This window comes from Empidonax traillii, unplaced genomic scaffold, assembly GCF_003031625.1.
Source record: "Empidonax traillii isolate 1590-97213 ecotype Southwest subspecies unplaced genomic scaffold, ASM303162v1 scaffold903:size462939, whole genome shotgun sequence".
Taxonomy (NCBI): domain Eukaryota; kingdom Metazoa; phylum Chordata; class Aves; order Passeriformes; family Tyrannidae; genus Empidonax; species Empidonax traillii.
In genome coordinates, this window is record NW_020956096.1 from 244,905 (window position 1) to 272,773 (window position 27,869).

General features: G+C 42.4%; 1 protein-coding gene across 5 annotated transcripts in view; it reads right to left on the reverse strand.

Annotated features, from left to right (window-relative positions):
- CRAMP1 (cramped chromatin regulator homolog 1) overlaps positions 1-27,869 on the reverse strand; it is a 50,108-nt gene that overhangs the window by 17,060 nt on the left and 5,179 nt on the right. For 4 of the 5 annotated variants that reach the window (XM_027902674.1, XM_027902671.1, XM_027902675.1 and 1 more), the window contains exons 3-11: positions 20,940-21,133; positions 19,353-19,506; positions 17,101-17,184; positions 14,801-14,849; positions 7,399-7,484; positions 6,562-6,685; positions 5,230-5,311; positions 2,912-4,177; positions 518-692 (exon numbers count right to left, since the gene is read on the reverse strand). In XM_027902674.1, the coding sequence (XP_027758475.1) occupies positions 518-692; positions 2,912-4,177; positions 5,230-5,311; positions 6,562-6,685; positions 7,399-7,484; positions 14,801-14,849; positions 17,101-17,184; positions 19,353-19,506; positions 20,940-21,133 (2,214 nt within the window). The remainder of the gene's footprint in view (positions 1-517; positions 693-2,911; positions 4,178-5,229; positions 5,312-6,561; positions 6,686-7,398; positions 7,485-14,800; positions 14,850-17,100; positions 17,185-19,352; positions 19,507-20,939; positions 21,134-27,869) is intronic. The other variant, XM_027902672.1, reaches the window with a different exon arrangement.

The following is a 27,869-nucleotide window of genomic DNA, read 5'->3' on the forward strand; positions in this document are numbered from 1 at the left end:
GTTCCGTGTGGTGGAGCCCGGCTGTCCTGGGGATGGTGTTCACCTGCCTGCCCAGGGGAAAGGGCAATGAATTCCTTGTTCTGCATTGCTTGTGTGGCTTTTGCATTCCCTATTAAACTGCCTTTATCTCAAGCCATGAATTTTCTCACTTCTCTTCCAATTCTCTCCCATCCCACCAGAGGGGAGTGAGTGAGCAGCTGCATGGGGCTGAGTGGCTGGCTGGGGTTAAACCACCACACAGCTCCCAAAAAACCACAAACACTCTGCAAGAGTGACTCAGGGGAGTTCTCCTGGACTGTGAACTGCATTGCTGATGTGCACTGTTACTCAGGACTCAAAGCAGCACTGAACTGAGGACAATTTTAAAGCAAATTAACGCACACCAATGTTCCCAGACAGTGAAGTTCCTGAGAGTCAGAGCAGTCCTTTTTGCAGTGTTCCATCACTGGGAGGTTCGCGTCACAGTGTGAGGTACTAATGGGCAGATCTCTGCTAACGGATTTTTGGGAATACTCACCCGAGGAGCTGGAAGCAGCACCAGGAGAAAAAGTCTTGTTGCGAAGGGCAGACTGATTGCGTGCGCAGCCTGGGCTCCTGGTGCTGATGGCAATCACCTTCCCCGGGGGCGTCAGGGACTGCTCCTCCTGAGCAGGCTTGATCGGGGACGTGGCGACGGAGCTCATCTCGGGAGTCTGCAAAGGCACCTCAAATGAACACTGTGTGCTGCCACAAACATGTCTGCTGAAACTCACTCTGCTCAGGGAGCCTGGAAATAAAAATCTGACCAGGATACTTTACAAGAGTCTAAGCAACACCTCCTAGCAGGGGTGTGGGGCAGCTGAAATTGCCTTCCTACCCATTCAGCAGTGTTAGATGTCACCAGCTCACCATCATTCATCGTGTTACAATTGGGTTAACGCTCAACAAGCTTCACACAGTGTGTGCTGGATGACCCCAGGATAGAAATAAAAAGAAAAAAAAAAAGTGTTGGTTTTAATTCAGTGCAAAACTAGTTTTCATAAACTTCATCCAAAGGGCTGCTCTGGTGGGAAACACACCTGGACAAAAACATTTTGCTCTTAATTCTAATCAAGTAGAGTTTTGAATTTTCTCCCCTTCTCCTTCACCCTGTAACACAGCACAAACGAGGCACACGGCACATCACTACTTTTCCAGGCCTATCCAGTTGTTTCATTATGTTGTTTAAGCTTTTTTCTAGAAAACACTCCCTTTTAAGAAATCTGTGTGCAACCACAGGCTTAAAATTACCCCCTCCACTCAAATGCAATGCCATTTGCCACAGTTTATTTTATGCTGGTGATCTTCATTTAAGGAACAAACCACAGCAGAGCTGGCTGTTTGGGCTGTTAACAGATTATCTGGAGAAAACAGCAGGGATGCACACAATCAATCCTTCCTCTTAAAGTACCCTGTGGCAAAAATATTATGGTTCCTGTCATTATTTGATGAAATGTAACTTTAAAATGTCTACAGTACTTTCAGTGAGGCAGTAAATATCCTCCTGGCCTCTGGAATATCAGTGCTGTTACATTCATGCTGCAAGGAGAGTATCTTTTTCTGAACCACAGCAAGAACAAAGTGGTATTTGACAAATGAAAGGGTGTGTTCCTTCTTTTTGCTGGAGTGTAAGATATGGTACATCTGACAGAGCTGCTTTATTGTTCAGTAGCACTGTGCTGCTTTGATAAAAAAAGTGACAGGGAAACACATGCAAATCATAACTGCTGTTTTTTTCTGCCCCTTCTTCTACCCCTCTCCCCCCAGGTCTCAGGGATGTCCCTCTTTATAGTCTGTGATTGTTTCATCGTGTCATGTCTAGCTGTCACCTGTGTCACCAGAAGTAGATGCCAAAAGAGGGGACAGTGTCCCAGACCTGTGAGATGTCAGACCAAAAGCCTTTGCAGTTTAAATAAAGTCTATATCTGGAGCTGCATCTGAACAAAGATGGGTTTAAGTTTATAAAATTCTTCATTCTGTGTCTATAAAATCAGGATCAAAAGGAACTTTGATGGGGGCTAAGTCTGCACCAACGAAGAAAAATCAAAGAACTCTGTGTTTGGGAACAGGGATACATTTGCATCCTGGGCTGGAATAGGATCTTTAACTCATTGTATCTCCATCACAGGCATTTGAGCAGATCTACTGAACTTGAGGTCTTTTTAAAAGGTGTTTTACTAAGTTTCAACGGGCTGCACTAGGTGGAAATGGCTGCCCATGTATCACAGGGCAGACCTTAAATACAGGTTACAAAGCACATGAAGAAAAGTATGTTCATTCCCTACCTACCTAAGGAAGAAGGTATTTTTCTGGGACTGTTAAACAGCTATCCTGGAGTCTGTGAACTTTTACATAAATCAACTGTGGCAGGCACAGTTCTACTGCCTCTGCTATTCCAAAGAAATACATCCTTTTCACTCTCATACTTAGTGTAACTTGAACTACATGAACAATGAAAATCAAGGGTTGCAGTTCTCATGTGGAATATTAATCTCATCCAGGCTCCATTTCCCACAAAAGGTTGGATCAGATGACCTTCCAAGCTCCCTTCCAAGCTGGACTGTTTTAGGGTTCTGTGAACCTAAGAGAGGACTGAAGGCACCTGTCTCACACCTCACAACTGATGTTTCCAGCAGTCACATTAAATGTTCCCTGGAACACCACAGAGTCACAGCAAACCAGAAACTAAAAGGCAGTGTAAAAAGCATACTGAAGCTAAGTCCACTCTGTAGCCAGCTGGATTATGTTGTGATTTTGGGGTTTTTTTTTAAACACAGGAACCTCCAAAGAACTAGACAAGGCTAGTGATTTACTGTGGACACACAAGTGGGCAAAATTATTCCCCAAATCAAACTAGCGTTTAGTATCTGGAGCATGAAAAAGAGCTACTTACTGGTTTGGGATTGACCTCAGTAGAGATGAGTTTCAGAAGGCAGTTCAGGAGTCTCTGCTTGTGAAAGGTGGGACATGCAGGGACAGCACTTGACTCGGATGTTTGCTCTCTAGCATCCTGGGTTTCTGGCTCCAAGACAGCCAGCCAGTCGTATTCCAACTGCAGCTTGTTCGGTTTGCCCATCATGAGGTAGACTTCAGCCAGCGTGAGGCTCTCGGAGGTTCGCAGACTCCATCCTTCTTCTCTGACCTGCTGGGAGAGCCGGCTCGGGTCATCCTTGAGAGACTTTGTACTGGATTGTCCCTGAGGTGGAGGGGGAAACGAGGAGCCCAGCTTCTCTTGAGAATCCTCCATGACTGCATCCGTGATATCCTTGGTACAAGCGTCGAGCTGCTGGCCCTGGCTGTGGCTGGACTGAGTTTCACACCTGGATGGGCCGCTGCCGGGGGAAGCCACACCACCCCTCAGGAGCTGGGAACAGGAGTCAGGGGTCTCTGCGCTCCTCCCGTTTGGAAAAGCCACCGGAGAGGCATTACCAGCTGCTGCGACAGAGTCTTTCCCATGCAGTTTGTCTGTGCAAGAACATTTCTCTGGGACGATCAGGTCCTGGCAGGACTTCATGTACCGTGGGAATGGATCGAGCAGAGAGAGCTCCTCCACATCAGGGATCTTGCTGCAAGCACAGGCTGTGCTGCACGAGGGTAGCACAGCTGCCTGCTCACCAGCCAGGACCTCCCTGCCCTCCACACAGAAGGCCACTGAGCTCAGCTTTTCCTGGTGCCCTCCTGGATCCTGGAGTCCAGAAGGTGGTTTCTGGAGGGAATTAGCGAAGCCAAGATTTGAGGCTGTTCCTTCCACCTGGCCAGGCTCTGGAGCACCATCTTCAGTGCTTGCAGAAACTTCAGCTGTGGGCTGCGAGGTTCTGCTGGGCTCTGTAGTGCTCTCTGCCCTCCCCACACCCTTACCCTCTGTTCCCCGCGGGTATTTCAGCTGTCCCCTTGCTGTCCCCTGACCGCTCTGAATACCAAGGATTTGGGCAGGGGGGAGTAAGTGAGAGTCTTTTGTGTTCTGTTTGCATTTGCCCGTTTCCTGCCAATGCACAGTGCAGAAAGCCTTGGAGTGCACCACTCTGGCTACCCCGGGCAGCGGAGTGAGGGTACAGTTCTCTCCTGGAAAGAGATGGAGCATCACTTTCTCCTCTGAGAAGCTGCCTCTTGTTTCTGAGTCTCTGGAGTCTTGAAGCTGCTGTTCTTCTAGTGTTTTACGCTAAAAAGATGTGTCAAAGAATGTAACAAACATCTGCCCCTTCCAAAAAAGCACCTGGGAAACTATCTCGTAAGCTTAAAAAAAAAAAAAGTAAAAAAAAAAGAAAGTTGATCAAGGACATTTTCTTTATTCAGCCCAGATATGAAGACACTATAATCAGAAATAAGGTCCTTTGTGGTGATAAAGACTACAGCAAAGACCTGCTACAAGAACAAACTAAATCTCCATTCCAGATAGAATTACTTGTCTCTGCTTCACACCCCACTTTAATTGTAAAAAAAAAAATAAAAAGAAAACAAAACACCCCCAACCAACATACCCCAAACAAATCCAAGCAAAATCTCCAACATCACCACATAGCAAAGCAGCCTTTCCTTTCTGTGCAGCAAACTCCACCTTACACGTCCTGAGATCCTTTGAAGTTTCAAGTGCTATGCTGCTGCTCTTCCAGGCTCACAAACTAAAGAGAAAAGCCTGAATGAAAGGCCCAAGACCAGGATAAAATAAAATAGTCAAGAGGAGAACAGAACAGCTGTTAACTCACAAATTCTTCTACTGCATGTGTCAGAGTTCAGAGGTAAGGCCACACCAAATGCTGTTTGTCTCAGACAGTGTACAGATAGCAGCAGCTTGACAAGAAGCTTAAGCCTTCATTGGTGAAACCGCACAAAGTAAAAAAGATCTGTCCTTAAACTCTTTGCTGAAAATGGAAACAGAATTGTCAGTTATTATCCAGGCTCTGTGGGGGTCACCCATCGATAATGAACCAGACTAAGATCACTGTCTGAGGAAATGAAGCAGAAGCTTCATTTATTCCTCACTAGCTTTCACAGGATCATAGCAGAGAAGAGTCAAGGTCAAAGAGGAACATTGTGGGATCTCCCATGAAAGCTTCTATTAGTAATGCTGAGAGTGACCTCTACCTTTACTGAGCAGAGACTCTAAATTTATGAGGTAGATTCCCTTTTTGGATACCAAACTGAACTTGGAATCGGAAGGGATTGCTCCCAGGACACACAGCACATGGAACAGATGGAGCAGGGAAAGGATACAATCCGCACTTCATGGAGAGCCCACTTCTGTTTCAGGAACTCAATGAGGCTGGAGACCTTCCGATGTAACTCCACGATCATCCTGTGTGAGAGAAACAGAGCAAGGGAACAGAACAAATGTCAGCAGCAGTTCAAGTCATAGCCTCGATACTGGAAGGGGAATTCAGGAATAAACCGGCATTCTATAACACCATCACCGAGAACATACCTACTGCTCCCAGGCTCTGAGGAAAAAACTCAACAAAACCAAAAACATGTTATTCCACAACTTTAAAATCTAGATAACTCGCAACTACGACGACTCACACAATCTAAAAGCCTGTTAGATAAACCTGACTGCCATGATTCAAGAAACGAGTTTTTTCCAGATGGAAGAACACAGGAAAAGATGGCAGGATTTAGCTTAACAGCAGAAGTGTAGGCAAGGCACAAAGCTACCACACAGTACAGAAAGAAAGACAAAAAGGAGCACAAAAGATTCTCATTTACTTTTTAAAAGCATTTCACAAAATAATGCAGAGAGGAGAATGGACATTTTTATCATGATCTTTGGTCACTACACTAAAGTGTATTTGAAAGAACACTCAACACCACAGGCCCCGAGTTTGCTGCCCCGAGTTCTGGACTAGATATAAGTACCAGGATGAATAGCCACTGATGACACTGGAACAGCAGCCTGGCTCAGGAAGAGTGTGGCAGCAGGGAAGTGATTCCTGCCCTGCACTCAGCGCTGGGGAGGCCACCCCTGGAGTGCTGTGTCCAGCTATGGGCCCCTCAGGTCAGGAAGGACATGGAGGGGCTGGAACAGGGGCAGAGAAGAGCAGGGAGGCTGGGGAAGGGACTGGAGCACGAGTGCTGTGAGGAGAGGTTGAGGGAGCTGGGGTTGTTGAGCCTGGAGAGGAGGAGGCTCAGGGGAGACCTCATCACTCTCTACAACCACCTGACAGGAGGCTGTAGCCAGGTGGGGGTTGGTCTCTTCTCCCAGGAACCAAAAGTAGGACAAGAGGGCTCAGTCTTAAGCTATGCCAGGGGAGGTTTGGGTTGGATATTAGGAAGAAATTCTTTACAGAGAGAGTGATCAGCCATTGGAATGGGCTGCCCAGGGAAATGGTGGATTCTCCATCCCTGGAGGTGTTCAAAGACAGACTGGATGTGGCATCAGTGCCATGGGCTGGGAACCACAGCTGGACACATCAAGGGTTGGACTCGATGATCTCAGAGGTCCTTTCCAACCCAGTTGATTCTGTGATTCTATGAAGACAGAGGACAGGGCTTGGATGCTGCTCATCTATTTCCCTGTTCTACTCTGAGCAGCACCATCAGTTCTGTTACCTGAGCCGGGGGTTCTGGGCAAGACTCTGCACTCGAGCCCACGCATGATTATTCCGTGGCTGCAGCTCCACAGGGACCTTGAGAGGGAGCCGTACTGGCTTCTGGTCCTCTTCATCACTCACACCTGAGGGACATGAACCACAAAGGGTCAAAGCAAGGACAACTCAGTCACAACACTGTGCTCAGTTACATGATAAAAATCACCAGACACCAGCATCACCTACAGGTAACCCAGGCAGCTCAGCTTCACCACTGGAGCCTTAATTACCTTCTGTTCCAATGTGTTTATTCTTATCCTTGGACACTGCAGCAGTACTGGAGATTCCAGCTGTGCAAGCAGTGTCAAAAATCAGGTGGTTGGAAACTTTGAACAAATACAGTATTTCAGACCTTTTGAACAACCTGATTCTACTTACTTGGGAACAAGAAAGAGGAAGAGAAAAAAACCAAACGAAATTACACATAACTGAATGGGAGAAGGTAAAGAAAGACTGAAAACGTCCAATGCTTAACATCATAGTGCTGCTAATTCACTGGCAAAAAGGTCTAACCTGCACACACAGTGAAAGCATAGTGGGTAAAGCAGTAGTGAGCTGATCTGGTGTGGATATTTCCTTTTCAGCTTAGGTAGTGAGAAAACTGGGTGGGCCCTGAAGTTACTGGGATTATTCAAGCAAACAGGCCAAGACAGACAATAGTGACATATCCATGCCCAGCTCAAATGTGCAATAGCCCACATTTCCCTGCCAGTGATGGACACACCAGAACAAGCCCACTCATTCTCTATTCTTCCAACCATCTGCTAAAACACCCCACGTTCCAACATCTCTTACTCACCATCTGGATCACAGAGTTTCTTCAAAGCCCTGCACATGGGAGCTTTGATACGCAGGTTTCTGCCTTTGTAACGAACAGTCGTAGCCCTGGATATGTGGAAAGAGAAGTACTTAGAGGCACCAGCAACAACAATCCTGAATGCAGACATAACAGGGACACAGAGCCAAACACCATCACGGCTACAGGAATGCACAGGGGAATGGAATACTGGGAATGGAAGGCTCTGCAGTGCAGGTTTAAAGAGCATTCAGTCTTTTTTGTCACCTTACTTTTCACTGTGCAAGTGCTACTCTTGTTACCCTCCTCTTCCAGACTTTCATGAAACAATGGGCTGTCCACTCAGGGAGGGAATGCTGTTTTATGAGTGGACCAGGACTGTTACTTGGGTTGAAGAGCACCCACACAGACAGCTGCTTCATACAAGAGAAGCGGGTTTGCTTTAGTCTCCCCTTTATACCCCTGACTTAATTACAGGAAGAAAAAGTCTGAAGTTTTTGTGAATTCTTCCATTTGGAAATATTCCCCCCACCTCTGGTGCAGTCAGGAGGTCTAAGAGCTTGTGCAGGAACCTGAACAAAGTAACTTTTACAGTATGACTTAGCTTCAGTCTCAGATTAGCAGTCTCAAAGATCCTTAAAAGCCAGAGGTCATTTTTATTTTCACACAGTGGAACTACTTGATTTCCTCACTCCATCAGCCGTGTTTTCTTTTCAGGGACTTCAAAGGCAGGAATTGAGCCCAACCAAGTTACCAATGGCAGCATTACTACCCAAAACTTGAAACATTAAGCATCAGCTAGCATAGAAGCAGCAGGATGGAACATAAGTCCTTGCAGTAAAATGAAAGAAATTCTAGGAATTAGAAAGTATTCTATGCTGTAAGGAAGACATCATTAGGCACTTGTCTATGGTGCTAAGAGGGAAATTCGCAAAAAGGCAGCAGAAGTGAAGCCAGACCTGAGAAGATGGAGCTGATGGGGTGAATAACTTTTATTTACTGAGGTGTGAACTTCTAGAGATTCAGAATATCCCAGAGCTGGAAGGGCAGATTTCCTTCCAGCTTAATCCTAACCTGAATTCTTAGAAAGGGGAATTCTTTGAAGATAGTTGGTCCCACCAAGCCCAACAGTCAATCTCTGCCAGTGCAAAGACTCTTAGAGAAGGGCACAGAAATCCTTCTGGGTATCTAATTAGTGACATAAGATAAGGATGGAAGGTAAAACCTCCTCCTGAGCATCGCAATGGCCACCTCAGCCTTAACACAGGAGGCTCCATGTCCTCTTATACAGATCCTTATATAAAGGGTAGATATGATTTTATCAGTAAATCAGCATTTTCAGAAAATAAATATCCTGAAAACAAGCTGAATCAACTAGCACTCTCTCTCTTTTTTTTTTTTTTTTAATGTGCAAATAAATCCAATTTCACTACAAGTGAGGACAAATCAGTATGAACCCAAATTCACTTATGTCAACAGGGATTGTAGTGTATAAAACCAGGAAACTCAACTACGAATTCTGCTGTGCTCAAATTCAGCTGGTCAGTGTTAGGACAATTTCTCTCTTAGGTCTGAATCTTTAGCTGGAGAATCTCCACCTTTTTTCATGAGCCCAGACTTTGGCCTCAGCCAGCAGTCAGAAGCAGCTGCCCAGTATAAAAGTGCCTGGTACAGATCCTGAAGGATTTGGCAGCACCTAGAGAGTTTGCAGCAAATAAAAACTAACTACACATTACATTTCTTTGTATGGTGCTTATTATCATCTCCTTCAAGAATAGTAACTGGAAAAACAGTTGAGGACTACAACTCTTCAACTTTTACTGTAGTGAAATCACTGTCCCTTTCACTCAGTTTTACCCCCAAGGAACAAATCCTCAGGATTCACACCACATACCTCGAGCCTTTAACTTCAGGGATTCAATGAAACTACATTTACTTTACTACCAGTAATGCAGTCACCAGAGTAAGCAATTTCACAAAGGTCACACTGATATGAGAAGATGCACAAATGCACCCAATTGCCAGAAGAGCAAAGCCTGGGAATGTGACTGAACAGCTGTACAGAAAACAATGATGCTGCATCTACATGCCCAAGTGACTGCCCTGTTCCTGCCAGGAGTCCACTACAGCACTACAGCAACCTGAACTGCTGGGGTGATCTCCTTTGGGAAGCCCATGCCTGGATGTTCCCTACTGTTCAAGTGAAAAACACAGGAGGTTTCATAATTGCCTCATACAAAATCCACTACAGCCAGTGAAAATCACCCAAAATTTCAACGCACCTTGGAACAAGTTTCTAAATTGCAAATTTACACTGCTTTAAGATAGCAAATTCTTTTGAACTACTCATGCAAACTGAGTCTCCTCCTTGATTTTAGCTAATGCAATTCCTTATTATCAAATATGCCCTTGAAACATTTGACTGAAGATTCAGAAATAGCATTATTACTGTTGTTGTTGTTATTATTACTGTTATTGTTACTACCTTGACAATATAAGGGTACAAGTGGAGAGAAAGATTTTTTTGTTAGACTAACTGATACATCTATATAAAACAGACAAGCTTTGTGGAAATTGGTCCATCACATGAGTGGAAGGTGACTAAAAGAAGGGTCTGGTTGCTCAGAAGGCCATTTGATCCACCTAAAACAGATGAGCTAATTGACCAAGAGAAAGGAGGAAGAAGAGAAGTGCTGCTGTTAATTTTTCACATTTTTGGTTTCTCTTCAAGAGCCTAACTAGTTGGTCATGAAGCATTTATTGTTGAGTCAGGATTCCTGGCAGTTGTTTCTGCTCAATTTGTCTGCCACCTGCTCAGGTGCACCTTGGGCTGCAGGTACCCACCATCTGTCACCACCACAGAGCAGCTCACAAACGAACGTGGATCAGCATCACAAACTCCTGGCTCCACCTGTACCTGTGCTTAAAGGGCAGGGACATGAGAAAAAAAAAACAAACCCTAACAACCAAAACCTAGGACAAAAGGCACGAAAGAAGTGTGAAAAATGTAATTATATTACAGAAAAGATATTGTAAAAATCACACTGGAAGAAAGCAAACAACTGCAAACCTGCTGGCAGCCCGAAAGAGGAGCAGGGAATGCTGCATTCCCCAAGCACTGAGGGTGAATGGCACAGTCCAGAACTCAGTAAGCAAAGTACACCGGTCAGCCAGTGAAGAAACACAGAGCGCTCATAAATGTGACAGAACAGCACTGCCAAGGTCCCATGGCAGTTCCCACCCTGGCACTACAGCACTGTCCCACAACTCCAGCAATCCATCCTTTGACTTCCATTGCTCCCTCACACTGTAGAAGCAACATCCCAGCTCTCCAGATTCAGGTGTTCTGCTTGGAGAGACAGGAACAATTCCCCTAATTCCCTTTTCCATTAAGTATGATGGGCTTCAAGCAATCTAGGCAGAGTCTGTTCAAGAATCTAAAGAATAACTAATGTAAAAAGTAGATATATTTAGAGACTACAACTTCCTAATTGCCATCCATGGCTGGGAGGTCAGAAAAAGACAATTTCTACAAATTTAAGGGAAAAAAAGAGGAGATGGTCTGCAACAGAACTACTCTTAGCTTCAGAATACCTATTTTCTTCTCTTACCTGGATCCTGGATGTTTCCAAATGCAGTAAAGAGTAAATCTTAAAAAGAGTTACTCTACTGACTATGCATTCAGAACTACCAGTCTTACTTGACATCAAGATCATGTCTTGCTTATTTAAAAGGATTGGGTTTATACATTATTTTTTCAGGATGAACTGCTATTTTATGATCAAGATTTTCAGGGAGTTACAGATGCCCCCTCAGCCAAAGAGCTTTCCCAAGGAAATGGAAGGCAGTGAGGAATCACTTCCATCCCACACAAAGAACATTCAGAACCTGAACCAGACAAAGCAATCAATCTGTCTTTCTTACCTTGTGCTATAAAGAGCCTCTCAGTTTGGAGGGCAAAACCACAAACACTGCCAGACACTGAGCAGTGCTGTGCTTAACTCCTGCATTGTTACAGAACTTCTTTATTTAGGTGTTTATTGTGGTTCATTTGGATTTTTATTTTAACTTATCCAGAAATCCTTATTTACAGAAATCCATATTTAGAGAAATGCATATTTACAAAGAGATCAAGAAAATATTTGTATTTCCTTAGATGTATTTTTTATTAAATGTAAAGTGTTTAAAAACTAACTTAAATAAAAATGTTTCACTCCTAGAAATGAAACAAAAAAAAGCTTCAGTTTGTTAATTTACACTAGTTACTGAGCAGTTCTGATATAGTGCCATAAATCTTTGTTTCTTGTTACACATCCTAATCACAGAATCCGATGACATAATAAACATGTAGTAAAATTAAAATGCTGTAATAAAATCCTCAGCACAAAGGACTGGACAGAGTGATCCTGTCTTCAAGCAGCTGGTGTGGGCCAGTGTTGACCTGAATATGCTGAACTAGTTGGAGCAGCTAAAGAGTAATGCTTATCTCCCCCTTGCATTTATAAATATCTAAACTTTAATCTGTGAGACCCCCATTCATTCAGCTACACCTGTCCCAGTGGCTGTGGTCCAGCCTCATTTACCTGTTACTGACATTCTGAAGACAAGTGCAGAGATGTGTAACAGCAAATGGCCTGAACTGCAACAGCCCAGCAGGAACAGGTCACGCAAAGACTTTGCCAGCACTTGCCACAGACAGATTTAAGTTTTCAGGCACTACTTACTCTCTGTGACCTGGGTTATAAGCTCAGCTAGGAAGCTCCTAAGTATGGTTTTCTTATGAATCCCTCACTGGGTCATTTGTTTTTCCACACTCCATCAAATCAGTACAGAAACCAGAGATGCAAAACAAGCACTGAATTAGAGTGTGTAATTCCAGGGTCTGGAGCCCTCCTGCAAATAAACTGCCAGGCAGCTCCTCACAACCCCAGCCTCTCTCGACCTTTCTTACCAATTAAATGAGGCAAATGTTTACCTCCTTAAGGAGCAGATCATCAGGATAATGCATGTTCACATTCCCCATTTTTAATCACTTTGGATTCACTTTCCTTCACAACTTCCCACATGGTGACAAGCCTTACAAAGGCTGTTGCACTCAGAGGAAGAGCAGGAGTGTCACACTTGAAAGAAACACGTTATGAACTGAGAACTGCTTACAAGTAGGGAGGGGGATCATAAAATTGTACCATCACTGAGCAAGATGAGAAGTTGAATCGACTAGCATATGTGCACTGTGTTTGCTTCCGGGAGCTATGAGGTTGTCCTGAACATGCAGGGAATTCACACGGTGCACACAGAGGTGGTAACGAAGTCACAGTTTGTTCCTCTTCAGCTGATGAGGTTCACCCACCAAAGGGGGTAGGAGATGCAGGAGAAAAAGGGAAGCAAAGATGTGTCTCCCATCTGTAGACAAAAAGTCTATGCAAAAGTAACTATTTCTGAACTGGTTAATGTTAGGCACGCTAACATTTTGGGGTAGAAGATTAGCATTAATATTTTCAAATGCAAAGACTCCTGTTTTCAAAATGGTTTGTTACAAGACTGGCCTTTATAGAGTAAGCACCTCGACTTCACAGAACTCATTAGCCCTCATAAACAATTAATCAGAAGAACTAAGGCCTGAATCATATGAAGTGCTAGACTGATGCTACAGTTCACTAAACGTCATCAGGCTCTTTTGTTGTGCTTTTAGTTTGTTTGGATGACCCAGTACTAGAGAGACTCTCCAGTAAAGCACACAGTGACTGAAACTGGTGATATCCAGAACTAGACAGATGCTCATGACACTGGGGATAAAGGCTCATCCCAGGCCCATTTTAACTGGTAACTCCAACTTGAAGAAGTAATTTGCTTTAAGAATAATTTTGTTATTTGAAAAAACATAATGTTTTAGATTTTAACTGTACAAAACCCAAACTAAATGGGAATTTCTCTTCTAATTTAAAAACCCTCAGTTAACAGAAGAATGAATAAGTGATTTAAGAATCACATTCAAGACCTGCAACACAAACACACCATACAAAGGGCATCTCCCAGGAGAGGAAAGGTTGTTTTACTCTAAAAACCTGATTCTGGGAACTCCATTTGGGAACAACAGGAAGGTACAACATCAAGTATCCATATAATGCAAGGTAAAGTCAAAAGTCTGCAGCTACTCAGGGGACAAACTCCTATTCCTGTCTGCAGTCAAGTCTACTCCATAGTAACTTGTCTGCTCCAGTGAAGCACCCTAAAAGCAATAACACTAAAGGTAAGAAGGGACCTGTAACAGACAGAAAATAATGCTGTTTTCAAATCACTTTTAAAGACGTGATTAGGACAAACCAATGCCTTCTGAGCAATCACAATCCTTCAAATAGTATCCTTTCAAGGAGGTTTCACTTCAAAAAACATAAATTCTAAAACCTAGACTACTTAAGAAAATTTTACGTGCAAATACATCAGGTATTCCTTCATTGCTAATAGTACAGCAACTTCTCACCCCTTCTGCGTTCTATGAGCACACTGACTCACAGATTAAACCCCCAAATCCCACAGTTCTCCCTTGAAATGAAAGAGAACACTCGTTCTCAAAGTCAAGCAGATGCAGCAGCGACTGGAGGGTTGAGCCCTCCAGGGTCCTGAAAGGTCATTTCAGGTCTGAAAGTCAGGACTCGTGAGCACTGTGGGCAGAAGGGTCTGGAGATACCCTCACTGCGAGAAGGAGATTGAGGGGCTGGAGCGTGTGCAGGGAAGGGGCTGGAGCAGCAGGAGCAGCTGAGGGAGCTGGGGGGGCTCAGCCTGGAGAAAAGGAGGCTCAGGGGGGACCTTCTGGCTCTGCAACTCCCTGACAGGAGGGGGGAGCTGGGAGGAGTCAGGCTCTGCTCCCAGGGAACAGGGACAGGAGGAGAGGAAACGGCCTCCAGCTGTGCCAGGGGAGGTCTAGGTTGGATATTGGGGAAAATTTCTTCACAGAAAGGGTAGTCAGGCACCGGCACAGGCTAGAGCCTCCATCCCTGGAGGGATTTAAAAGATATGTGGCATTTGGGGATGTGGTCAGTGGTGGCCTTGGCAGTGCTGAGGTAATGGCTGGACTTGATGATCTTGGAGGTCTATTCCAACCTAAATAATTCTATGACTCCATATTCCCTGTAGTGAATCCATATAGTTATAACACCATAACTTCTGTAAAGAATTCTCATTTAATTATTTTATTAAACTTCACCCATCATTTCTTACTGATAACAATTAATGGCTTCATGGAAAAGTGGAAAAAAAACCTAATACAAAACAAGCTAAGAATGGAAAGTGTCAAACTGCAGCTCTACAAAACGAAGAAATGGCCCCAGACCCTGGATGACCAGTACAACAGTCCAGCTGGTGAACAACCCAGTTTTATGAGTTTTAGGAGTAAGTTCTTACTTACCCGGCTTGAATGAGCTCATTGAGTTTAGCTGCGTTCTTGTCATCCATACCTTTAAGAAATGGGATAACACAGTGAATTAGGACGGACGGTCATAAAGCCATGACCTTTTCTGTGTCCTGTCAGGTTCTCAAAGCCATTACATTTTATTCTCACATAAGACTGACGTGTAAATGTGCTGTAACACACCCTTCCTGAAAAGTTTGCACATTCAGTACATGCAAGCTTTACATGATCCTTGTCATGAAAATTACACTTTCCACATGGATTAATGACCCTAGTTTAGGTACTGCAGCTGTCTTCAAATGCTGGGCTTTAATCTGACACTGCAGTATTAAAAAGAAAAGCTTCACCTTTCTGCTCAATCTCTGTTGCTAAGGCAGCAAGGCAAGCAGGAAACAGCATCATAGCAATGAACGCAGTAAAAAACTAAACAAAAATGTAACATGTAACCCTCACTTTTCTCTATGCATTACACAGCAAGTTTTTAAATGGACATTTTGGTAACTTGATTCATGTGATAGTAAGGCCTAGATCTATTTACTGAACAATTAACCTCCCTCTGGCAATGCTGAAAGTATTTCTGATGTGCTTTCACATCTCCTCTCCATTTCTGGGACTCTGTGAATACATGAGGAAAAAAAAAAGGGAAGAGGAAAAAAAGCCCAAATGAAAAAAAGAAACTGCTTTCCCCTGCTGCAAAGCAGACTTCTCATAAACTAGGTGTAGAGCCTTGCAGATCGAGTCCATTTGGTCTTGGGAGATGAGAATTTTCCGAGTGCCAGTGGATAAAGTATGTAAATAAGTCCTGAAGTTCTAAAAAGACAGAAGTACAGAGGTTGCGGGCATTGCCATGGTGACCGTGTGAAACCTTACTCCAAGTCACAGCAAGAAGGGTCTGTTGATGCTTGTAAAACAAGATGTGGGTACAGGGAAGAAACACTGATTTCTGGTGACAATGCAGTGTGCCTTGCCTCTGCACCTGCCTTGGCATGAAAGTTCAAAATTGCTCCTCCAAGGTGAATTAACACGCTGGAGATCTTTGAGCAAACAGAATAAAGTCACTATGAACATTCAAAACAGGCTTGTTCACGACCTGCTATGATAACAATCCCAGGTGAGGGACAGCAAAAAATCCCCTGCCAAATACCACAATCCTATTAGGAACTGTACATGTCCAGTCATGAATCCTTCTTGTCCTTCTCTCTTTGCAACTAGTATGACTTCAAAAACAAGTATTTTCATTATTTTCCATGTCTCACTAATTAAACAAACTGCAGAGGACACACTATGATGTAACACCGACTGCTTGGGGACAAATGAAAAAATGCATGGATAAAAAGGTGTATGTGCATGCACTGGCACACACAGGGCGTGCTCCTCTGCCCACTCCCCAGGCCGCTCATGTCAGAGCCCTCTCTGGTCTGCAAACCACGAGGACCATGGGACCATGTCCTGGACTGATCCCACAGCAGGTGGGAGGGATTCTGCCCCTCTGCTCCACTCAGGTGAGACCCCACCTGCAGTGCTGCCTCCAGCTCTAGGGGTCCCGGCACAACAAGTACTTAAAGGGGGTTTATAAGAAAGGCAGGGAGAGACTTTTTAACAGGGCCAGCAGTGACAGGACAAGCGGTGATGGTTTAAACCAAAAGAGAGGATATTTAATCTACATGTAATGAATTATTGGTTTTATTAAGAGGGTGGGCAGGCCCTGGCACAGGTTGCCCAGAGAAGCTGTGGCTGCCCCATCCACTGAAGCGTTCAAGGCCAGGTTGAACCTGGGCTAGTAGAAGGTGTCAACAAGATCAGAACCCATCCTGGTTAGCCAGTAAAGTCTTATGATTTGTAATGCTTTTTCATCTTCAGGGTTCCATGAGGAAAAATTTAGAGACCAACTCAGAGAAAGGTGCCATCCCAGATCTGGACTGCATAGGCACAAATAATTGTGGGTGCAAATGATATAATTTACACATTTAATTGCTTAGTTTTCAATTAAAATAAAATAGATCACCTAAGCTCTGTGTGTGTGTTTACCTGTCACCTATGGGCAATATATGCACTGCATTCTGGAGGCAGGAAAAGCTAAAGAAATCTCTCCAAGAGACTAATACAACAGACTAAGGTGGTCTCTAAAAATGAAAATACATATAATGAAGAAACAACACCATAGAGTACAGCAACAGAATAAAATGAACACAAGTTCTCAAGAACTCAAAAGTGGAACTCAACTAGACAATGCCAACTTCAAGGGTAGGTACTTGTGATTCTATCATGTAAAAATAACCTGAAGTCATTGTACTCACATCCCCCGATCTTTTTCCTCAGTTCTCCATAGCAGATTAAGCCATACAGCTCCAGGGAAGATTTTTTCAGCCCTTGAGAAAACACTGAAAAGCAGAAGAGGTGTCAGTGAGATGCAGGTTGCAGATACTCACTTACAGCTATGCTGCAGATACTGATTTCAACCCTGAAAAGGAAAGCATTTGTATTTTCAGTGATGAGATGAACATCCCACTGAAGGCAAGACTAAGTTCTCGTTCAAGAAACACCAGAATGGGACTGGCTCACCAATTTAGATTACGGGAAAACAAAGCAGTTTCCACAGAATTTAAAGAAGTATGCAACAGTTCCATATGCAAAATAAAGCAAATACATAATAAAGCTAACTCCAGTATCACTTCACTGTTTACAAATTCCCAGGGAAATGTCCAGACACTCCCCAGGAAATGCATACACAACTCTTTTATATGAAAATTTAGAATTAGGTCTGGATTTTCCAGAAGACAAAGAATTTTCTGTGCACTCAAATGCACCTTAAGCAAGTTAATGTAAATTCCAGATTTTAAATTTTTACATGAAGAATTTCAGATATTTTATTTACCTCTACAAAGGTTTTTTGGTCCTTTCTCATCAAGACATATGATATGGACATTATTGCTAATAGATCTAAAGATCTATAACAGCAAGGACAGTCTTGTGGTTTACAAATCAGGTGAAAATATTTATTCTTGTCTATTCATCAAGACTTTATTTCTCTTTGACCTGCAGACTCATTTAATTCCAAAATCCAGGCACACATATTTCTACCAATACTAAAGCTCACCAAATTACTGCACTCTTACATTCCTTCAGACAGTGAGATTTTAGACATCAGTACAGAACTCTGTTACCCAAAAAACAGATTAACTTCTTCTGTGACATCTTTTGATTTTAAAAATGCTTCCATACTGTGTTTGCTGCAACATTTGTTTTTAAATAAAATACTAATGTATTGTTTCATCTTAAAGTGCTGCCTTGTCTTGAAAGAACTCACAAATATACCTTATGCCAGGTGGTTTAAATATGCAAGTCCTCCTTTAGGTAAGCCAAGCTCAGGAACAGACAAATTCATTAACAGACTGTATCGTACACTACATCTGCATTCCTTCAGCTTCTTTCTAGACATATCCATTTCTTATTAATGAATCATTTTTAACTTGAGAGGCTCTGGCCACTAACTGTGTAGATGAATTTACTATCCAAACTTTTGCAGGCATTCAAAGACCGAATACTTCAATCACCACAAACTGCCATGATTTCTGTAACTTAGAATATACCATCAGAAGGACAAGGAAACTGTAGAGACTTCTACTTAATCAACAAGTAATGGGAGACCTGATATTCTTGTCACCTCCAAGTCAAAAGAACTGGATCTTAGTAAAATCTTGTCACTCTGAAATAGATTTCTTTAACCTTTAATCTTCAGATCTGGGCACACACAGACTAACTTGAATCCACACTGTCCATTACTAAGTAGTACAGATTTGATAAAACTCCATTCTCAACAATTATATGTTACTATTATTGTTACAAAACACCATCAGCAGTTGATCTGACTTCCCAACTTCCCTTTCATTAAACAAGTTGCAGAAGGAGGGAATAGAATGGGAAGGGGAAGTTACTGACCCAATGGAATAATTTCAGGCTTGTTTGAAATAGGAGCAAATATGTCACCATTTACACTTTCATTGGACTGTTTATTTCTGCCTTCCCCCAAGAACTGCAAAGTGGTGCTGAGTGGTGCAGTTGCTTGATGCAGTCATGCCTAACATTTAAGTAGCTCTCCTCAAAGCTGTGATCCTAAGAATACAAAAACATTCCCTTGAACTTGGCTTTTCCATAGCATTATAAAATGATGTGGTGAATTCATTTAACAGCACTAACACAAACACCAGGTTTTGAAAAGCATTTTTCAAAAAACATAGACCTCAGTAGGGCCATGCTTAGGAAAATAAGATGTGAGATGCTGTGGACTCCTCATCCCTGGGAGTGTCCAAGGCCAGGTTGGATGGGGCTTGGAGCAACCTGGGCTGGTGAAACGTGTCCCTGCCCGTGGCAGGGGGTGGAATGGGATGACCTTTGAGGTGCCTTTTAATCCAAACCCTCCTGTGATCCTACGACTCCGTGTTCACAGACACCCTCCTTAGAATTTGTCTTACCTCCACCACTCCAACCCTCCAGGATGGTACTGAAAGGCAGGACTGCAGCCCCCACATCCAAACTGGTGCATACTAACCATTATCAAAGTCAATGTACTTGGAGATCTTGTGCCAGGTGCGGTAGTAGAAATGCCGGACCTGCTCCTTATTCTTCACCATGCTTGCTGGTTTGCCTTTCTTCTTGTACTTCAGGGCAATGTTGTTCTGGATAGCTTCAAAGTCCTTCCCATGCTGAAGAATAAATAAACCAAACTGAAATACTCAAACCCAAACTTAGATCTTCTCATAAGTCAACTCAAACAACATGAGGGACTTTGGGGTTCTTCGTGGGATATTGGATTTCAACGGTCATAAACAAAATTCTTGGGTATCAGAACTCGGCAGTGAGAGAATGACACTGGTTTCCTTTGTTTTATATAAAATGCATTATAGATGCCAAATTAATTACTTTCCAATTTCTTTAACAGTTTCAAAATAGAAACAGTAATATGCTAGCAAATTTAAAAAAAAAAAAAATTCCAACTTTCCTCACAAATGTGCTAAGTAGCAGAACTGAAAACACTGATTTTCTCCCTGAGCTTTCTTCTTTCCTCTGCATTCCCCCCACCATTTCTCACTAGAGTGAATGAAAAACCTATTACATTTACCAGTTGCACTTTTATTTACAGTACATTTCATGATACGGTTACAAAACTTGAGTTCAAAAAGATTTGATTTTACATTTAACTCCTGCTATCACAAAATTTGTGTATTCAAAATAGGTTGGAATCAATTTACACATAAAGTATGAAAATCTCTTCTGAAAGGCAGTGACACAAAATAAACGAAGTGGGGGACCAAACAGAGTCCCAAATCCATTTTCCTCAGTATTCAAAAGAATAAATCAATGAAATGACTTAAAAACTCATGATTCCCAGGAATATTACTGCAACTCAGAGGAGTTAAAGAAAACAGTGTTTAAGTGTTCATTTTGTCCACAAAATATAAACATGTGAATCACGCCTATGACAAAAAAAAAAAATATCAAGAAGATACACATTTGCAAAGTTCTGACCACCACTGCACTTGTTTTTATCTTTGTTATGCACTTTGATAACAGAAATACTCTTAAAATATAAATCATAGGAACAGGACAAGCAGGAATCCATCACATACATCATATGAGACAGAAGACAAGTTGATGTAACTTTTCCCTGTCTCTCAGCCCTAGGACTAAACTGGCTCTAACCCCTTCATTGTCAAAGTTCTTACTAGAACAGAACAGCTTTTCTTATTTGGTATTATTACAGAAGAAGTGTGCTGCTTTTGGAAGTTGAGATGAGGACATTATTTATTTATTTCTCACTTGAAACCAAAAAAGAATTCAAAAACAATGGAAATTATTATAAAATTTCACAAATAAAACCCAGAAATATTTCCTGTCTATTAAAAAAAAAAAAAAAAAAAAAAAAAAGCCACCAACAAACTCGACACTTTTGAAATGTGGCTTTGAGGGACAGTTGGTTTATAGTCCACTGTCACTGGTGGGCACGACACACAAGTGCCCCCGATGTAAGTGTGCCTTCCGTTCCTGCCAACCTCACCTGAATCGACCTTCTCTAGGAATATCCAGAATATCCACTCTTACTAAGCCATCTAAGTTTGATATTTTCTTCTACATATACCTCATACAGTCCCTCAAAGAAAGTATTCTTGTCCTCAGTGCTCCACGACTCCCACTGCCGTCGGACCTTCTTCCCTTCCTCCTTCTCTCCAGCTGAGGAGCCCAGGTTCCTTCCCGTTGACTTGGAATTCCCAGCTGGATTGCTGGGAGGAATTCCTGATGTGCCACCAGATGCAGTCCCTCCATTATCTGCTGCTGCAAAAAACCGTGACAGGAGTGAACATTAAACCAACACGAGGACTCACGGATAGAGTCCTTTTTCATCGCTTGCATCTTTATCAGGGGTTTTATGCAAGATATTTCACCTGAAATACACCAGGCAAACAACAAAGTTTGGTTTTATAGAAATAAAATCTCGAAGAGCAAAACACAAGGGGAAGGTTTTGACAGCTTAATTTTGTATTTGCAGGAGTAACAGATATAAGCAGGAATACAAGACAGCACCCTCTACCAGACAATCCTCTCTGATCCTGGTACGCTGGTGAGCTCTGCAGTCGCTGCTCTGCAGCCCAGGGAGCTCCTGAGCAGTGCTGAACAGGGAGCCGACCCATGGAGCACACTCATGTCTGTGAGGAAAACACACATAATGTCACATCCTTGTCTTTGGTCTTGACCGTACTGCCTCTGGAATAACTGTGGTAAGGGAGGCTTGAAAGATTTCGGCTTTAGTTCATCATACAGCGGATCAGCATCTCCACAATCTGATCCACAGTGTAGGATCCTCAGAGCACCATCCCTGATATGGCCCATCTGGGATAACCCAAAGTATCCCAAAGATAGGCAAGCCCCAACTCCTTCTCCTTCCCCAAATCCTGCTGTGGCTTTCCTTAAAAGGTACAGAAGTGTCATCTTGGTCATCCCTTTGTCAGTTATCAACAAAGAACACGGATCAGAAGAGGGATATGAAGACTGGAAATCCTAAAATCAGAATAATACCAAATGGAACTGAGAGAATTTGCTGTTTACTCAATTAGAGGGGCAGGGAGAAAATGGGATGGAAAATCTACAAACCAAACATAATGCTTGGTTTGACACTGTAACAGATTATCAGTGTTAATCCAAAAACCAGGGATACCTCCCAAATATGCACTCATTTTGTCCATAAGAATGTAACCATTCCCAGTAACTTATATTTCCAAAATACATTATCTTCAATTTTATTAAGAAGTATTTAGTTAAGATTTGACTGTCCTTATGAGTGCAGGCATGTACTTAATAAAACAGAAGTCTTTTAACACTAACATTCATTGCTCATTATAAAGAATGCTCATTACACTTTCCATTTCCCTAGTTACTGCCCTTTATGTTTTATATTTTATCTCATTATACATTGGTTTGCCTGGTTTACTTCTTTATACACCCAGCTTGTACAATACAACAGTCCAAACCTGTTTCCCAACCTTTTATACATATCAGCACAATTCTCTCTTTCATATTTAGGCTTAAAAAGCTGTCTTTTCAAATTCAATTACACAAAGCAGATTTCTTAGTGACAAAGCCAGTGTTTTATATATGTACACATATACATCTTGCTCAAGAACCCAGATATCCCAGTTTGATAATCCTAACATTATTTTTAAAAAGAGTATCAGAAGAATCAGCTGTGACAGGCTCAGTGTGCTTTAGAGATTTGAAAGACTTGTACGTAAATCTTAACAATTCAGGTGCAATTTGAAAGTAATTCCTTTGGGTGACAAAATCGTATTTCTCCAAATCCTAAAGAAGCTGGTTTATTTTAGTAACAGAATATTTGAAATCAAACCTGGAAGAGAGTACGATGTGCGAAAGTACGTTTTTTTCCTGCATGCAGTAACTATTTACTTGCTATAAAATATGATATTGTGACTATTTTGAGGTTAACCTTTCTTTTATTTTTAGGGATGACTATTTGACTCTTTTGAAAAAAATTACTGAAACCACAGGGAAGCATGTAAGACAAGACACGAAAATCCATCAGGTATCTAGAAGAAAATGCACTTTAAGCAACTTCTCAAGTAAACAGCTTCTACTTTCTAAAGTCTTCATCAGCCACTGATAAAGTAATTGAAAGTTAAACCATTTAATGCTGGCACTGAGGAGGTAAATCCTTTAAAAAAAAGGAAACCACAAGAAAAAACTGAGCACTTTTAACAGATGGCTGAAAAGAAAACCAACACAGACACAGAACTGACACCCTTTATTCTGCAAATGTGAGACTGGAATATCACAACTTGTATGGTAAAGAACACAGATCTTTGGTCAAGAAGGGGGCAGTCAAACACAACAGTCTCCAAACTCAATCTCCAGTATCCTGTTGCTATCAGCCTCCAACACAAAAGATGTCCTTTACCAGAAGTCAGTTATAGGATTCCAGTGTCACTGTTCTGATCACAGTCCTCTAACTCCTGAGAAATCCTTCAGAGGAAAAATGAATGTAGGATTTGGGGGGTTCATTTGTTTGTTGGGTGGCTGGTTTTTGTTTGGGGCTTTTGTGTGGTTTGGGGGGTTTCTTTAATACTAACTCAAGGAAGTAAAATCCTAAGTCTGCCTGAAGATCAGATCTTATCAAGGATTTTCTGAAGATTGCTCAGTGCACTTGGCACACATGAAGTTTTCACTATTAAAAAGCATAAGAAGCTGAAGTATCAGTGAGGACTTCCTGGTCTTATTAGAATTTAAAGGTCAGTACATTTCCACTTACATTTTAGTTGTAGATAAAAGATGAACTGAAGAGTTCTATTGAGGACATGCTGAGGACTCCACTGATTCAACTTCTACACAGGACATGTAGCTCATAATTCACCTGTTGTTCCTTTAGGTACACTTACTATTCTGTGAAACAAACTGCAGTGCTGGCAAGTTTATCAGAATCATTTTTGCTTTAAATACAAATAAATTACCATCCAGACAATTGTTCAGAGTATTGTAAATTAAGATCTAAAAATTCGAATATCCTGTCACTTCTACAGAGATCTTATGTGCCACTTATTTATTCCAGGAACAAAGGGGTTTGCTCTATTACCCCTCTGCATAAACTTTCTTACTACTGTGCATGGTAATATTTATGACTGGGTTATCCCAATCCACCCTGGAGTATACTGGTATGGCAGTAGAATGCACCATATTCTAAAACACGGTATTATAAACCAATTCAGGATAAAAGGCAAAAGCAAAAATACATCATACATCAATAAATTACCCCCATAAATTCATTATTTCAATCTTGCTGTACAAGATTCTTGTTAGAGGACAGCTAATGAGCTTTCATCCCCTCACTAATGATTGATGATTCTATGATTAATTCCCAACAATAAACAATTTAAAACTTCAGCAATGCATCAAAACAAGAAGGTCCCCTTAGGTCAACCATACCATCACTGCTGCAGAACGCTGAGAAGGAGGGAGCTCACTCCAACAATCTGCTCAGGTGCTTGTTCTAAGCAAAAGCATTTACAAAAAGAGGAGAACATGCAGATGAGACAAAGACAAGCTGGACATTCCCTCCATCTACTCATCCTGCATCAGCCAGGCACTGGCCTGGACATCCACACCATGACAGGCATGACAACTCCTTCCCTTTGCTCCAGGTGCACCAGAGCACCAGCACCTGCATACAAGGTTCAAGGCAGGCATTTGGATGTGTAAGTTCTCAGCATTTTCCCTCAGCTTTCAACCCATAGTTTGCAAAGATACCATGTTTCTGTAGTTGGTATTTGAACTGTAACCCCCAACAAAATTAGAGATCAGAACACCAACACTTCAGAGAAACACTGATTCCTTTTATCCAGCCTTCCCACCCATTTATATGCCCCATTATTAGAACTTAATTTATCTATGACTGGTATAACATCATCTTAAAGTACATTCCTGTGGAAAAAGCTCCCTCTGTAGTTCTAAGCAAAACGTAAACACTTGCAAAAATTTATATAAAGGGATTCAAAGACTGCAGTTTAAGAGTCTGATAGGAAAATGACAAGCAATAGAACATGCAGGTATCAAATAATTGAAACACTATCAGGGTCTTATGGCTACAGCCACAAGTTCTTCCTTCCAAGTTCTATGTAGCATCTCAGTGTTTGCTCTTCAGTCTTCCAGGCCTGCTAATTCACATCTTCTGTGACAGATTCCACACACACAGAAGCTGGAATCTCCAGAATTAATCCCCTCTACACCCATCTATCCCAACACACAGGCTGGTTCTCTCCCTGGTGTTCCACAGGCTTAGCTCACAATATCTCGACTTCTTCACGAGTCACCAGTCCCTGCAGGTGGAACATCCATCGGGGAATGCCTTTGCAAAGGAGACACTCCTACAGGCCACAGCCCAAACACTGAGTGTTGGAACAAACTCACTCCTCAGCGTGCAGGACACAAATGACCACTTGCAACACGCCAGGAAGTTTCCTTCAGAAAACTCTTTCTTCTTTTCTCTTGGGTTCTACAGGAGCCAACAGCAAGGCTAAATTACACCAGATCACCTTCAAAAGGGTTTCAGTGAAGATTGCCATTAAGGAGGCCACACCAGAAAACAGCTTCAAGTGTGTATTTTATTGCCACAAACCTGCATTAGAGCTCAGCAGTCTTATGGTACAACATTCTGGTATGAGAATACATTCAAAACAAAAAAATGCAAGCCACCAGAGCTGGGTGAGGTGCTGTGATCCGCCCTTTTTAGGAGCTTTAAATGCATTCTGCTGTTCTCATGGCAGAGCATTCCTCCTTGAGCATTCACTTCTCAATTTTAATGAAAAAGACATCAAAGACAAACATACAAACTCCTTCTGATCGCTGGTAAACGAGCCCCCTGTCTAGCCATTACAGATATTACACTGTGTACTGCAGTGAAGAAATTAATCAGGTGATCCCATAGGAAGTGTGTGTTGTAGGAATTTAGGTGAAGGCCCATAAAAGGACAGCCCAACAGACCTGCAGGCTAGAGCCAATCTGCTTTTGTCTCCAGCAATTGTAGTGAAGAAGAAAAAGCAGATGAGAGAGGGAGAGAGACAGACACATTCCCTGCAAGTCAACACTTCTCTTCAGTGCTCACTTCTACCCTGTATGCCTCCACAGTGCACAGCATGAAGCCCTGAGAAGGGCAAGCCTAGGACAGCTTGTGCCTTATGGCATGGCTATGGCTATAGCGTTCCAAAGTCTGAAATACAGAATCACAGAATATTCTGAGCTGGAAGGGACCCAACAAGGACCACTGAGTCCATCTCTTCAGAGAGGGGCCCATACTGGGATTGCACCTGCGACCTTGGTGCCTTACTGGCACCCTGCTCTCACCAGCTGAGCTCATCCCAGGGTCCTGTCCTACAGGGATAAACGTAGCCTACCTTCCTCTAACTCCTACCATTCGGAAAATTAGCGCAACCAAGAGGTAGCAGAATGTGTTTAAAACATACCTAGTGTCAGCTATCAACAGGAGCCTCCTAACAAAACTACACTGAAGGTTTGCCTCTCCCCGGACAGGATATATTTAAGATACAATGTATGAAAGGCAGCACTATCTGAGCTAACCAAGCAGAGCTATAAAAAATAAACATGGTCTATTACACATTTGCTTACTCTCCCATCTCCAGCAAATCATTATTCTCTTGCCCTTCCATTAGAAAACACCCATAAAGCCCAGCATGAAGTTCCATCCAAAGCCGCGGCTGTGCAGCCCTGCAGGCAGGTCTGGGTCAGAGTTCAGTACCTGCCGCACAGGAGAAAATCCTCCCCTTGTGGTGTGGGATCAGATACTGCAGAGTCCTGGTCCTGAGCCACTTCAAAAGGGAAGGAGGCAGAGTTGGGGTAAATGGGAGGGTAAAGAATGTCAGGGTAGGATGGAAAGAGAGGTATCAAGTGCAAACGAGATGGACCGAATTCAGGAAAACATTAGAACAAGGGACTGTACCAACAGTCCTTGAACAGTGATTCATGTCCTAGAGAAATAAAGCTGGAGGAATGACATTTCAAGTGAAGGCTACAACGTATGACCCAAGGAAGATACAATAAAACACACTGTAAGTACACACATCAGGTGTTTTGGTACATACATCCTCTCCACAGGAAAAGGCAGCAGTTGATTTAACCACATGCTACTGGGACACGCAACTTTGATGTGCTGAAACTAGACTGCTTTCTAGCAAGTTCTATACCATGCCAAAAGATGGAATGTTTCAATTCAACTAGTGCTTTCAGCTGAATAATTCTTTTTTCAAGAAAGAGCGGGTTATTATTGCAAATACCTTTGTGAATACTTCTTTGAGCCATTCCACACATTTTAGGAATAAATCCAGAGCAACAGCATGAAACACATCTTCAAGCTTCAGCTCATCACCATTAACTACCCCTCCTGACTTCATTCTGCATTCAGAAAATGGATGAAAGCATGGAAATGGGAATACTCTACTCTAGTTCAAGTTACCTCTATAGCACACGATGGCCATGTGTTCTGGCTCTATGGACAAAAGCACACCTTAACACCTGTGCTCAGCAACCACGTGGCATGGATGGACTCACCAGTCCTTCAAGTTCCTCCTACGGTTTCATGCAAGTTACTTGAAGACTCACTTCATACTTCAAAAGGCATACACCAGTTGAGGTGTAGACTACAAACTTGAAAATAAAATGATGACCAACAGTTGCAAATAGTATCATAACCATTCAAAAATAAAAAAAAAAAAAGGTAGAGATTTAATAAACCTTCCCGCAATTCCAAATGGATTGGCTGTTGAAGTTCAAATAGTTTTCAAACTTTATTTCACTTTCTATGTAATTTTTGCCCTAAATTCAAAAGTGTACCTCAGTAAACAAAAAGCAAGAGATGGGATTCAAAGGTGCAATTAATGAGTACGTCAGGACAATCTGACAATTAGCAACATGCTTATATACAGTAATAGGTAGAATTTGAGAATTATTAAGAGCAGTTTTCCCTGAAACACAGTAAGACAAAGCTGAAAGTCAG